This window comes from Bidens hawaiensis, unplaced genomic scaffold (assembly GCF_021521415.1).
Source record: "Bidens hawaiensis isolate Kalapana, Puna unplaced genomic scaffold, B.hawaiensis_p1.1 tig00013566_1, whole genome shotgun sequence".
NCBI classification, from domain to species: domain Eukaryota; kingdom Viridiplantae; phylum Streptophyta; class Magnoliopsida; order Asterales; family Asteraceae; genus Bidens; species Bidens hawaiensis.
The window spans coordinates 155,208-168,030 of NW_027492150.1; the positions used below are offsets into that span (position 1 = coordinate 155,208).

The 12,823-nt window shown below is 36.1% G+C and overlaps 1 protein-coding gene across 1 annotated transcript; it reads left to right on the forward strand.

The window, feature by feature from the left end:
- Positions 1–10,725: 10,725 nt before the first annotated feature.
- LOC143544392 (F-box protein At2g23160-like) lies at positions 10,726–12,098 on the forward strand. The gene has a single exon (XM_077036509.1). It carries the CDS (start codon positions 10,799–10,801, stop codon positions 11,921–11,923), a length of 1,125 nt encoding a protein of 374 aa, XP_076892624.1. The 5' UTR covers positions 10,726–10,798; the 3' UTR covers positions 11,924–12,098.
- Positions 12,099–12,823: the final 725 nt, after the last annotated feature.

Below are 12,823 nucleotides of genomic sequence, written 5' to 3' on the forward strand. Positions count from 1 at the left end.
TCAAACCCGACCCATTGCCATCCCTAGGCTCGTGTGGAGGTTGTGTTTACCAAAAGTTTAGTTTAATTATTATAGGAAAAATGGTATTTAAATATAAATTATGTCTATTAAAAATGGTGAATACAAGGTTTTTTAACGACTAGCCCTTTAAAGTTTAAACATCTATAAGTTTATGCATTAATTGTCTACCGTGAAACTTGAACATTTAACTGTGTAGGAAAGCCATTTTTTCAAAGTAGTCGATTTTAAAATACTTTCAATATAAAGTCGACTCAGATTACACTATCTTCACCATCAGGGGGCTAAACACAATTATTATTATTACACAAACAAGACCCGCATTCAAAAAGAAGAAAATACTACATATATATATCCTATCAAAACACCATTTCTTAAGTGTGTGTAATTAAGTTGTATGGTTGTATCTTTAATTGTAATGTATTAACCCACGAGATAGTATTATATACTAACACAATTACATTATATAGAGTATTTCTTCTAACTTTACTTAATTACTTTGTTCAGTGGTACGGAGCCAAAACAAATTTCTTATAGGTTCAGAACTTTTCAGTGCCAATGTCTTCCGACGTCAAATTTTCTGGGGTCAGATCATTCGACTAACGCAATATCACTATTATAACAAAAGTGCATCATCATTGTTTTCGGGCCTGAACTGGCAAAGAAGGCAATAGTCTGGACCTGGTCGATAGAAGAGAAATTGATCGGTCGTTGTTTTTAGATATTTTTTGATTTAATTTATATATAGCCATTATGTTAAATGTTAAACGGGTTGGACTTATTAACAATTTTGGGATTCTAATTTCATAATTTACATATCATAAATGGGTTATTATCGGCTTATTTATAATGTCCGTTACTAATTTTGTAGTTTTTTTAAATTATATTGTTGAAAAAGTATTCATTGCTACAAAATTTTTTAACTAAATTTTCATAATCAATGGTTCGAATTTATTTTTTTTAGATGATGTTGGGTTTGTTCGCCGAAAATGAATGAATTTGCTCGTTAGCCTTAATCGGTGAAGTACGTGTGGCTTCGCCACAAACTTTGTCTTATCTATCAGAAGTATGTTAGCCTTAATCGTGATCTAGTTTGTTAAATATTGAGAATTAAAGTTTCAAGTACATTTTGTAACTTGCGTAATGGTCATAATCAAATATCTATTTGTTAGAGGATTCACATCCTTTCTTCAATTTTCAATCCTATAATATATCACATTAAAAATTATTATATTTTTTCTATTATTAAATAATATTTTTATATCTTTGTCAGTATTTTTTTTTCTCATCCACATGCAACCATTAAAAATTAATATGGAACTACATGAACTTCTAAATATATAAAATAATAAAACCTTTTCTCTCTCTTATACTCAAAACACCTAAACCATCCCTTACATTATAAAAAATAAAAAAACACAACTCATATTATAATTTGGTGGATAGAATGTGAATGCTCTTAGAAATATTGGGTAAGTAACAATAGGTTGGTGGTTAATTGGCAAAAACAACATTTTAAATAAATACCTTGTGTTGGGGTGGTTTGATAGGTATTGAGTTCAAATCTCATAAACAACAAAAAGAAAACAAATTCACCGTTAAAAAAATGATGTATCATGTAAGTTTGTAAAACATGTGTCCTCATCAACTAAATAAAAGATGTTATTGTTATAGATTAGGGCTGTATAAGTGAAGGGTCAAGTTTAACACGTAGTTTAGTATTTAAAGTAAAGTTTAATTGAGTCATGGTATTAATACTAGTCGGGTGCCCGGGCGATGTAGGGGAACAACACTTAAAGGTGTAAGCCAAGGCTAGCTCGAGCTTGACTCGAACTTTGTACCGAGTTAACTCAGCTCAACACGAAATTATAGTTGAAATCTTAAACTTGAGTTCATATTTATTATTTTGAAATTTATTTAATTTGAGTTCTTTAAATAATATTTTTATGAAGAAACTTATACCTTAATTATAATTTACATATTGATATTGAATATAACTTACATCGAAATGTCGGCAAAAAAGCACGTTGCAAAGGTATGTTCATATTTTTTAAACATAATATATTCGACTATATAGAAGAAATAAGAAAAACAAACTTATCGAATTTATGGATAAATAATAGGAGGCAAATGTATAATTATTCATAGAAATAACAAAGTTATGTAAAGTTGAAGTGTCATTTGTAACATCCCGAAATTTCCATGATTAATATTAAAATATTAATTACGTTGGAAGAATTAATTTGACCTAGTAGAATAATAATAAATGATAATAAAAGATAAAAAGGGATGGTAGGCTAAAATAATCATGGACTTAGATAATAAAGATGGGCCAAAGGTCAATGGGTCAAGTGTATAAAATACCCTAAACCCTAATATTTCCATCCATCTCTTTCATTTTACACATTAGCCTACACCATAAAAAACAAACACTTACGCCAAACACTCTCTATACTATTTCATTCAACGATCCAAGACCAACCGAATGTAAGAAATCGTTTATCTCAGCTGACCCAACAAATTAGAACCTGGCACCACAGCCCCGGGATGCCGAATGAGCCGTTTGAATCTATATCTAGCTTTATTCGGTTGTTTAATCAACCAAAAACTAGCTTAAGGATCACCTTAGCTACATGGGTCATAAACGATCAAACTCTAGCCAACCACAATGGTTAATGGCGGCTGACGGCGCCGGAATCGAAGAAAAACCCTAAAACGCGAAGAAGAAGAAGAAGAAGAAGAAGGCTAACCTGCACTTATACGGGCGTATAAGTATATGGCCGTATGTGTGTTCAACGTATATGTACGTCCGACGTATAAGTGTGTTGTTCATGGTATATGTACTAGGAGTGTATATGTTATTGAACATCATATAAGTTATTTATCAGTGTGTAAGTATAGTCCATCGTATATGTACATGGCACGTATAAGTCATTAGAACTTTTACGGCGCATAACTTATACGGGCGTATAAGTTATACGGAGGTACTTATATGTGAATTAACTTATACGTTGAACGACTTATACGTACTAACTTATGCGCTGGGGGTGACTTATGCGCCCAAGGACTTCTACGGGTGAAGGTGACTATTTCAAATAAAGAAAGATAAACGGTGTATACGCATGTAAACGATAGATACGGACTTATATGATGGTTAAGATAAGAATAATTAAATAATTAATAATGAAATGTAACGTTTAAAATGAAGATTTGATTTGAACTTTAGTTTTTCTGATGAGGTTTTTGGTAAAGACTTATTAAGAAAAATAAAATTTTTCCAAGCTGATTTGAAGACTTGTTAATGAAGATTTGATTTGAACTTCGGTCTGTTCATTATCAGCATTAGAGTCATAGTATTTGGTTGAATGACAAGCTCTATTTTTTGAGTACCTGGGTTCATTTTTGTCAACGTTTCGATATGTAATTATAAGGTTCAACACAAAGACGGAAAAGTTCACAGCGATAACAACTCCGTCTTTTGAGAATATAAGGCTACACATCACAGTTGTAGAAAGCATATATATAGGAGCTCCAAAATGTTATAAGGCAACACGGCAACAGATGTGTGGTTTCTCGGTTGTAAGAGGACGCATTCACTTCTTTGTGACGTTTTTAAGAACTGTTATTCGACAGATCGGATGGAGTTGTGGAACACGGATGAGGATGGAGATGGATGATGGACAAAGGTGGAAACTTATAGCAAACTGGAGTCATTTTTACCCGAGTTTAAGAACGAGCCGGTAGTGCACATGATGAGGAATGGGAATTGGATCATGCATTCTAGAGATGAAGGTTACTTTTTCCAGGTAGATTTGGAGAAGAGTATAAAAGACGTATCGTGTTCATATGTTGTGTACTCAAATTAACACAACAGGAGATAATCAATTGAGAAGTAATTAATATGATTCGATTCACTCAATAGAGAGATTACAATGAGAAACCAAAAGATAACAAGAAGGAGATGGGAAACAAATTAGAGAAGAAGAGATGAGAAGACCAGAACCAACTGTAACAATATTCATTTATACCCTATTCCGTACTCTCGTCTTGCTTATAACCTTTGCTGGTCATTCTCAAATCCGTGGGCCTTTTACTAACATCGAACTGGGCTGCAATATTGGGTCTCCTTGGATTGGGCCAATTATGTTCATAACATTACTCCCTCCTTTCAAATTCACCTTGTCCTCAAGGTGAAAACGATCAACTAACTGGTCGATTTGAATCAAACGGTGTAAGCCAAGGAAACCGTTAACTATTGCTTGTTTGGAGGACCCACAGAGGTTACTCGACCCAAGGCGAACAACAGAAAAAAAAATGCAGCAATGAGTTGGTGTATGGCGAAATATGCTCATCCATTTGTGGTTGATGCCCATACAAAGCCGCAAATGATGTTATGTCGTGTTCAAGAAAAGAAGAATGCGTCGATGACAACATGTAAACAGGGCCTGTAACAATTGACTAAGAGAAGTAGGTGGTGGATCGGCTGCATACAAAACTGGATGGTCTTATAGAAATCTTTTAAAATACCCCATGTAAATACTTCACACGTCTTAACCAGAGCATCATTATAATGGCCATGCATTCCCATGGCCATTAGCATATTATTCCAAGCAAGAATGTCACTAGGCTGCACTAACTTAGACACTTTGAAAGCTTTCACAACGGCACCACATTTGACAAGAATACTAAGCAAAACGGTGGCAATAGTTGGGTTGATGTGTGATACACTTTTTGTTGTACCTTTAAGCATCATCTTCACCACTCTTGCTGGGACCACAATAAATCCAAGGCTGCTACAACCCACCAATAGTGTCAATTCAACGTTCCTCAGAATTTTATTTATCACTTTGACAGCCTCTAAAAGTTGTGTGTGGACACAAGATATTGACCATTTAGAGGCCATATAATAATATGCAACTTTTGCTAACTCCAGATTCAAATTGTCACAATACACTTTGCAAATGCTTATAGTAGCAGTAAGCACTATGTGTGATACCCTTGATTCACCTAAACCAACTATATGAATATTCTTAACCTCAATTATAGTGTGTTGTGGATTAAAGAGATGCATGGTGAATGTTGGTAAAACAACAAACTTTGTGGTGTAATCAAATTTATTTTTCCATTTATGCCACATATACATTGGTACCTTATGAGCAGTCACGACCCAACTTGTATCACATACTATACCCAATATCTGTCGAAAATAATCTCCACTAAGACCGGCAACTGTTTTGCCTTCAGAATTAAGGTTCAGTGTGGTTCCGACATATAGTGGTGGCCCAACAATAGCAAGTTTGTCCTTAAACCGCAGCAACATTAAAATAAATAGTGACTTGTGAGTAATCGAACTGAAATAGCTGACCATTTTAACCGTATTTGAATGTAAGAGGCCACCAAGAAGGGTAATGTTTGTAAGGCAAAATGAATTATGAGACCCAAGTTCTCCAACAAATGCAGTAAGATTGGGAGCAGATGTATGCGTTCTCCTTTTTAAATTATCAAGTAAGTGAGCTTGATATGCTGGTAAGAACAATACTTGATCACATAAATGCTTAATCATAATCACACCAATAAAATTGGTTTTGGTCCCCATGGAAACGATAACTGCCATCTTTAATTCAACATCAAACTCGTCGTTGAGTATCTTTGAAAAATGGAGTTTTGCAGCCTTAGTACAATAATCTATGAGCGTGACTGCTTTGATATACAAAATGATGTCTGGAACAATCTTTTTGAGCGCAAGGAAATGCAAACTATACCAATCACGAGTCACCCGCTGATAAATGCTAATCTATCTATCAAGAACTGTTAACGGGCCAATAGTATTAGGACCAGAATTAGCCAGAGAGAACATTCCTTCTCTTTCATGTTGCAATGCAAAATCCTCATTTTCAAACTTCAAGCTATAGATTAATTTTGCTTCGGTACCTTGAGGTAGAAAACCTTTAAAAATGAAACAGAAACCTTGTGTAAGGGTTGTGTGAGGATTTGGGGGTTTCAGGTCAGCATCCAAATAAAACAATTTAGGAGAAAGGGGTGCAAAATTCACCATGGTTTGAGCAATAAAAGCAGGCACGTGGTGGAGAAGCAAATGACCAGACTCACAGATAACCTCATTGAGTTGTTCAAATATCAAAGCATTGCTGTAAAAAAAGAGCTGAACAGAATGTGGATTCAACTGAAAAGCCGAATCAGAAGTGGTAAAATATGTGTTCTCGCCTTGAATAATAGTGAAGCTGAAGTTTTGTCCATACTTAATGAAAAGAATTTTAGGCACATCACCATCACTAACACAAATATTGAGCTCCTTGTATCCAACTGTCGTTATCATCAACTCGTCAGAACTTATACCTATAGCTTTAGTACAAGTGCAGAGAAAACCATCACCATTCTTATAGCAACTTGCACATTCATAGTAACTCGAATGAAAAAAATAATCAATAAGCTCTTGGGTTCCCATGTCATGCCACGACCATTTTGTATCCTTCTCAAGCTATGTGTGCAGAATAATTACCAGTAGTGGCCAAACAATTTCCCAATTGTTAAATTCATTATCAAGTCCTTCCCAATGACCACCTGAATAACATAACCAACCAGGTTTCCATCCAAAATTTGTAAGTACTCTTGAAGCCTCCTCTAACAACCAGTTTTTCTCACCTTGCATAATAGAAAACTCAACAACAACACTTTTAAGCACAAAACTAGAATCTAATATAACAAGTTGAGCATCCTTTACTCCAAGTGACTCATCAACATCAACTTGTGAGTCGGTGTTGATTTCTAATACTTCCACATTAATGATGCAATGAACTTCAGCCTCAATTTCATTGTCAATACCGCCAGGCATTTCATCGAACACCTTGTGAGCAGTAGTTACAAACGGAATCGAAACAGAGCTAACCAGACCTGATGTAGACAACCGAGCTATGACGGAATTGGTATCAGATGTGGAATCAATCAGAGTTGGCTCCTTAATCTGATCAATTGCAGCTTTTGGTTGCTGAATCGAACATGCTACAATGTCAACCAGATGGACAGAAGTAGCCAGGAATTGAGTAAGCATTGCATTAGTGAAATCATTCCAAGTGATGAAGTCTGAACTCCGATGCCAACCATTGAACCACCAGAATGGTTCATCATCGAAGCATTCAATGACATAGGGAAACCGTTCATCATCATAGATAGCATAATAGACAAAATACCTTTCGGCTTTAGAGATCCATAGGGCGGGATTAGATCCGGTGAAACGAGGTAATCGTGGAAGTTCTTGCAGGAGTTCTTCCAAAGCCATCGATGCTAAGGATCAATGAAAGCACCAATGTTGTGTACTCAAATTAACACAACAGGAGATAATCAATTGAGAAGTAATTAATATGATTCGATTCACTCAATAGAGAGATTACAATGAGAAACCAAAAGATAACAAGAAGGAGATGGGAAGTAGATTAGAGAAGAAGAGATGAGAAGACCAGAACCAACTGTAACAATATTCATTGATACCCTATTCCGTACTCTCATCTTGCTTATAACCTTTGCTGGTCATTCTCAAATCCGTGGGCCTTTCACTAACATCGAACTGGGCTGCAAGATTGGGTCTACTTGGATTGGGCCAATTATGTTCATAACATCGTATGCGTCAAGTAACATGTATAGGCATATCCTTCTGCAAGGTAAATATGTCGAGACTTTTGTGTCGCCTAATTGATACATGAATTGATACCGACCTCTTAAACTAATTTTGATTTGCTTTGCTTTTGTTAATTCCGTGTTGGTTTTTATGTAACTACGTATACTCTCCCCTGTGGGATAGAACTATTCAGTAAGTTTATATTTGTGGGGCTATGATAATTACTAAAGAGCAATATTGCAAACCTTTATAATATTGAAGAATTTGTAAATGGTGGATGTTCCTAATTATCAGCAAGAGGTGTCTTTTGTTAACAAAAACATCTGCCATGTTTGTGATATGCAACTAGTTAGTGCAGTGGTGTGCACATACAAATATAGAGGTGAATATATCTTGTACGTGCACACCTCTCATGGGTCCAAAAGTCCAAATAATAACGAAGTCATGTATATAACAAGAAACATTTTACTTAACAAATGTTGCTACATTAGTTGCAGCCTGCAACATCACATTAGAAATTACATGGTTGCCATAGCCTCGACATGTCAATTTTAGCAGGACACGGGCCGTAGCCTCAAAGACCACCATTTGACAACCACGCCATTTTACCTTAAGGCAAAGCGTACTAGGCAACGATTATGGGGCGATAAGGGGCACGAACACCGCCCCCCCCCCCCTCCCGAGCGACAAAATGGGCGATAAAAAGGGGGGGGGGGCAATGAGAACTTGTCGCTGGATCTAGTTTATGTTATATTATTATTATTATTATAATTGTGTGTGTGTGATATATATATATATACATATAGGGTGGCGTTAAAATAAGAAGTGGAGTGTGTCTAAGAAGTAATCTGGTGCGTTAGATTTGTATATGAGGCTACAACACCATTACACCCCTAAAACAAAAACTCATCTTTTGATAACTAGACGTTACATGACGCAAGTCGCCCCATTTTGTAGCCCCTCCATTACACATAGCCTAATAGATCAGTGTATATATTCCAGGTCTAAGCCCAAATATTGTGTCGCTCGGCGTGGACGTACGTCGGATGTGAACATCCGTGATTTACCAAAATAGAAAATCAATGCCATGATAAACAAATTTCTATGTAGTGGATTTTGTACTTCTTTATGTTATGCATGAACAAAGGGTAGAGAATCGATGAAGATGGTAAATTTAGTTAATTCATACTTATTTTTTTTTGTTTGCTATGCCACCATTTGTGGGATGGATCATAGAACTCTTGTGTTCAACAAGTTTACTTTCTATAAGCTCTTAATTACAATTGAAATTGTATAATTAGATTTACTAACTCAATTGTATCATTAAACCAATAAGCCATATATTATTTCTTATATATCATCAACTATCAAGTTAAGTTTTTAAAATAGTGTGTGTAATGGACGCCTTGAGCGTTTGCATCTTCCACATCACAATCACACAATGTGACCTCCACATCACCTCCAAAATGTGGTAGCGCCCCTTCGATGCCACAACCCATAAGAGCAAAGGCGCCAATGCCGCTTTATAGCTTGCAATCCACTGCAACTCAATCAAATGGACCCATGTGGAGGGTGAGGGCGCAAGCCAATGTCCATCTCCATAACAATCAGTCTAATCGTAATGTTACTAAATCACATATTTGTCATGTTGTTTTTAAGTTCTTTCACACACTTATTTTAGAATCGAGGCCTTACATAATACGACGACACAAATAACATAACACAATAGCATGTTTTAACACTTAAAACTAAAGCTCAAAACTTTTTAAAATGTTAAACAAATCAGATCAGCAAAAAATCAAAATTTGATCGGCTTATTTTATATCTAATTCGATTAACCTACTTGAAACACAGCTCACTCTTTATCTTGATTTTACAATTTTATATGTGCTATGTTAAAAGTTTAGGGAAATAGTGTATTGATTTTCTTTCTTTAGTATTTTATTTTTTTATAAATCTTTTCCTTATTCGAATAAGTCGACAAATTAATCAGAATTTGACTCAAATTTTAATAAGTTATTCGAATCGACCGGTTGTATAGTTTTCAAATCTTCAAATTCGAATAAGCTAATTCAAATACCCCGAAATTATTGTTATTATTATATATAATAATTAAGGAGTTTGGTGCCTCTAATTGCCGATTGAGCCACTTGGCGTCAACTTATTAGTCTTCGCATTTTTTTAATTTCTGGTACAATAACGAACATAATGGAAACCAACAATTTTGTTTTTTTATATTGTTTTAATTTCGGTATGGTAACGAGTGCGACAAAAAAACGAGTTTTAATTTCGCGTACTCATAGCGTCGTCGTCTAGGACTGATAGCGGTCGGGTTTTACTAACGCTCGAGTTTACCGAACGACGCCACCACATTGGTCCACCTAAATTTTTATACGTTCTCCGGTTTTTAGCCCCGAACCGTAACGAAATTAATGGAAGCTGACCGAACTCGTGTTGAGTTATCACCTCAATGCCTAGGACCGACAATGTATGGGTTTTATCACTGCCCAAGTTTACCGATTCAAATAAACGTCGAACATTTTATTTTTTATATGTTAATATTTTTATACGTTAACTTGACCAATTTATTTTTTGGGTTTTAACACTCAGGTTTTACCAACGGTGTCTATAGTGTAACGAGCATAACCGATAATGTCCAAATTCGCGTCGACTCGCCTATGTAACGCTCGGGTTTTACCAACACCCCGGGTTTCAACGCTGGGGCTATAGCTGCCCCACCGCGTGCGGTGGGTAAATCACCAGTTCAATATATTTTGAATTGCCTATAATTAATTGTTTTTGACCTAATCAATATTTTGTTTTTAGTTAATTCTTTCTGATTGATATTCCCCTATGTATCATCTGTACGTAGGATAGAAGTCAAAAACTATTAATTGTACGTGTTCAATAAGTTCACTATTAATTGTTCGATTGAAAGTTTAGAGTCAATTATGTAATTAGAATAAAGTATAGTTTGAGTCATTATGCACCTAATTTTGATCAATTGTGTACTAATGTATATCTAGTTTAATATTCAAATTAGATTACAAGTTGCCAACTGATCTCGGCCCGGTGCATCCCTTTTAAGGTTGTTGATATATTATATATAAAAGGTGGACAAACCCTAACGAGGCCATATCATATCATATCATGCCGCGGCCGTTGCCGGAGCTTCCACCGGAAATTACATTAGACCAAATACTCCCAAGGCTTCCCGGCAAATCCATACTCCGTTTCAAGTGTGTTTCCAAGCAATGGTATGCGTTCTTAACCACACCAATGTTTAAGAACTTGCACTTTGACCACAGCCCAAACAAGCTTCTCCTTTCATCTACCATAGAACCATGCAAGTTCTTCACAATCGACTGTGAATCACCTAAAGACGGTCTAACCGCTATCCCCTCTTTGCCGTTTGAAACAAGTGATACAACAACTATCAAAGTTCTTAGTTCTTTTCATGGACTGGTATGTGTTGGCATAAAGATTAACCGAATTGATGAGGAATATTACTCGGGTTTGAAGTTATGGAATCCATTGACTGGAGAGTGTAGTACAATATTGTATACAGGTAAATACCACATCAAGATTAGAGCATTAGGTTTGTATTATAGTTCTTTAGATGATGACTACAGGCTTCTAAGAGTAGGCGCCACGGGTGTTTACATATACTCATTGAAATCTGACTCGTGGAGAAAACTTGGTCATTCTAAGTATGATATGTGGTGGAGTTATGAGCATTGGAGTCAGAGCATTTGGTTGAATGACAAGCTCTACTTTTTGAGAGAATACAAGGGTAGTTTGAATCAGTGGCAATATCAGCCAAGCCGAAACGAAATTATAACGTTTGACACAAAGACCGAAAAGTTCTCAGAAATAGCAACTCCATCGTTCGTGAATGCACGGCCAAGCCTTTGCAGTCTCGCAGTTGTAAGAGGATGCATTCACTTGTTTGTGTCATTTTGCAAGGAAGGTTGTTTGTGGAAGATGGATGAGGATGGATATGGAAGATGGACAAAGGTAGCAACTTACAGCCACCCAGAGTCGTTTTTAACCGAGTTTGAGAAGGTGCCAATACACATGATGAGGAATGGAAACTTGATCATGCATTCGAGTATTGAAGGTCACTTTTGCGAGGTAGATTTGGAGAAAGGTATAAAACATGTATCATATTCATATGCCTCGAGTAGCATGTATAGGCATATCCTTCTACAAGGTAAGTATGTTGAGACCTTTGTGTCACCTAACCGATCACGATCTTTAAGATTACCTAGCTAGCTAATTTTGTTTTGCTTTTGTTAATAGTGTTTGGTTTTTGTGTAACTATGTTTCCTCATGACCTATGGTGATAGAATATGTTCTTCATGAATATGAACAAGACTATGAGAATCATTGTGGTTTTATTATTGGCTTTCTCCGTTAGATCCTTACTAAAGCAATCTTGCAAACCTTTACATGGTGGATCTCCCTAATCTGTGTTGGATTAATTTCTATTCCGGGTCACAAGTCGGTGAACCGGGCTTAAGAGGTTTTAACAAGTCGGTTAAAGTCTAAGGGGTATTATGAAACATTCCATATGCTTGGTGGCCAAGTTCACCTTGGTGGCCAAGTTGAGTGGTGACCACATATTATGCTTGGTGACCAAGTTGGGTTACTAGTATAAATAGATGTACAAAGTTAGTGTTAGATACAACACAACAACAAACACAACAATCACCACCATCACTACCAAAGTTATTGTAATCAGTTTTTTGAGTTATATTTTCCGGTTATAATATAAGTAGGTTATTTACAAGTTGTGCGTTAATTATCGTTTATCATTGTTGAATTGGTATCAGAGCTCGGTTCAAGAACGCGATAATTAACGGCAACAAAGAAGGTGTTTCGATCAAACAAGTTGGTTTGATTTCCCCGAAGAAGTTGTTAACGTGGTTGATCGAACAAGTTGGTTTGATCTACCAAAGAAGTTGTTGTCATTGTCGATCGCATAGTTCATTCAATTTTTACTTTATTCAAACAAGTTGGGTTTGAGTAGCCATGGGTGACATAACTCCACCGCCGCCGCCGCCAAAGGGGAAAGAGAACGGGCCATCTTCCGTTCAATGTCCAATGTTAACTACAACGAACTATACCGTGTGGGCTATGAGGATGAAAGTAGTCCTAAGAGTTCACAAAGTT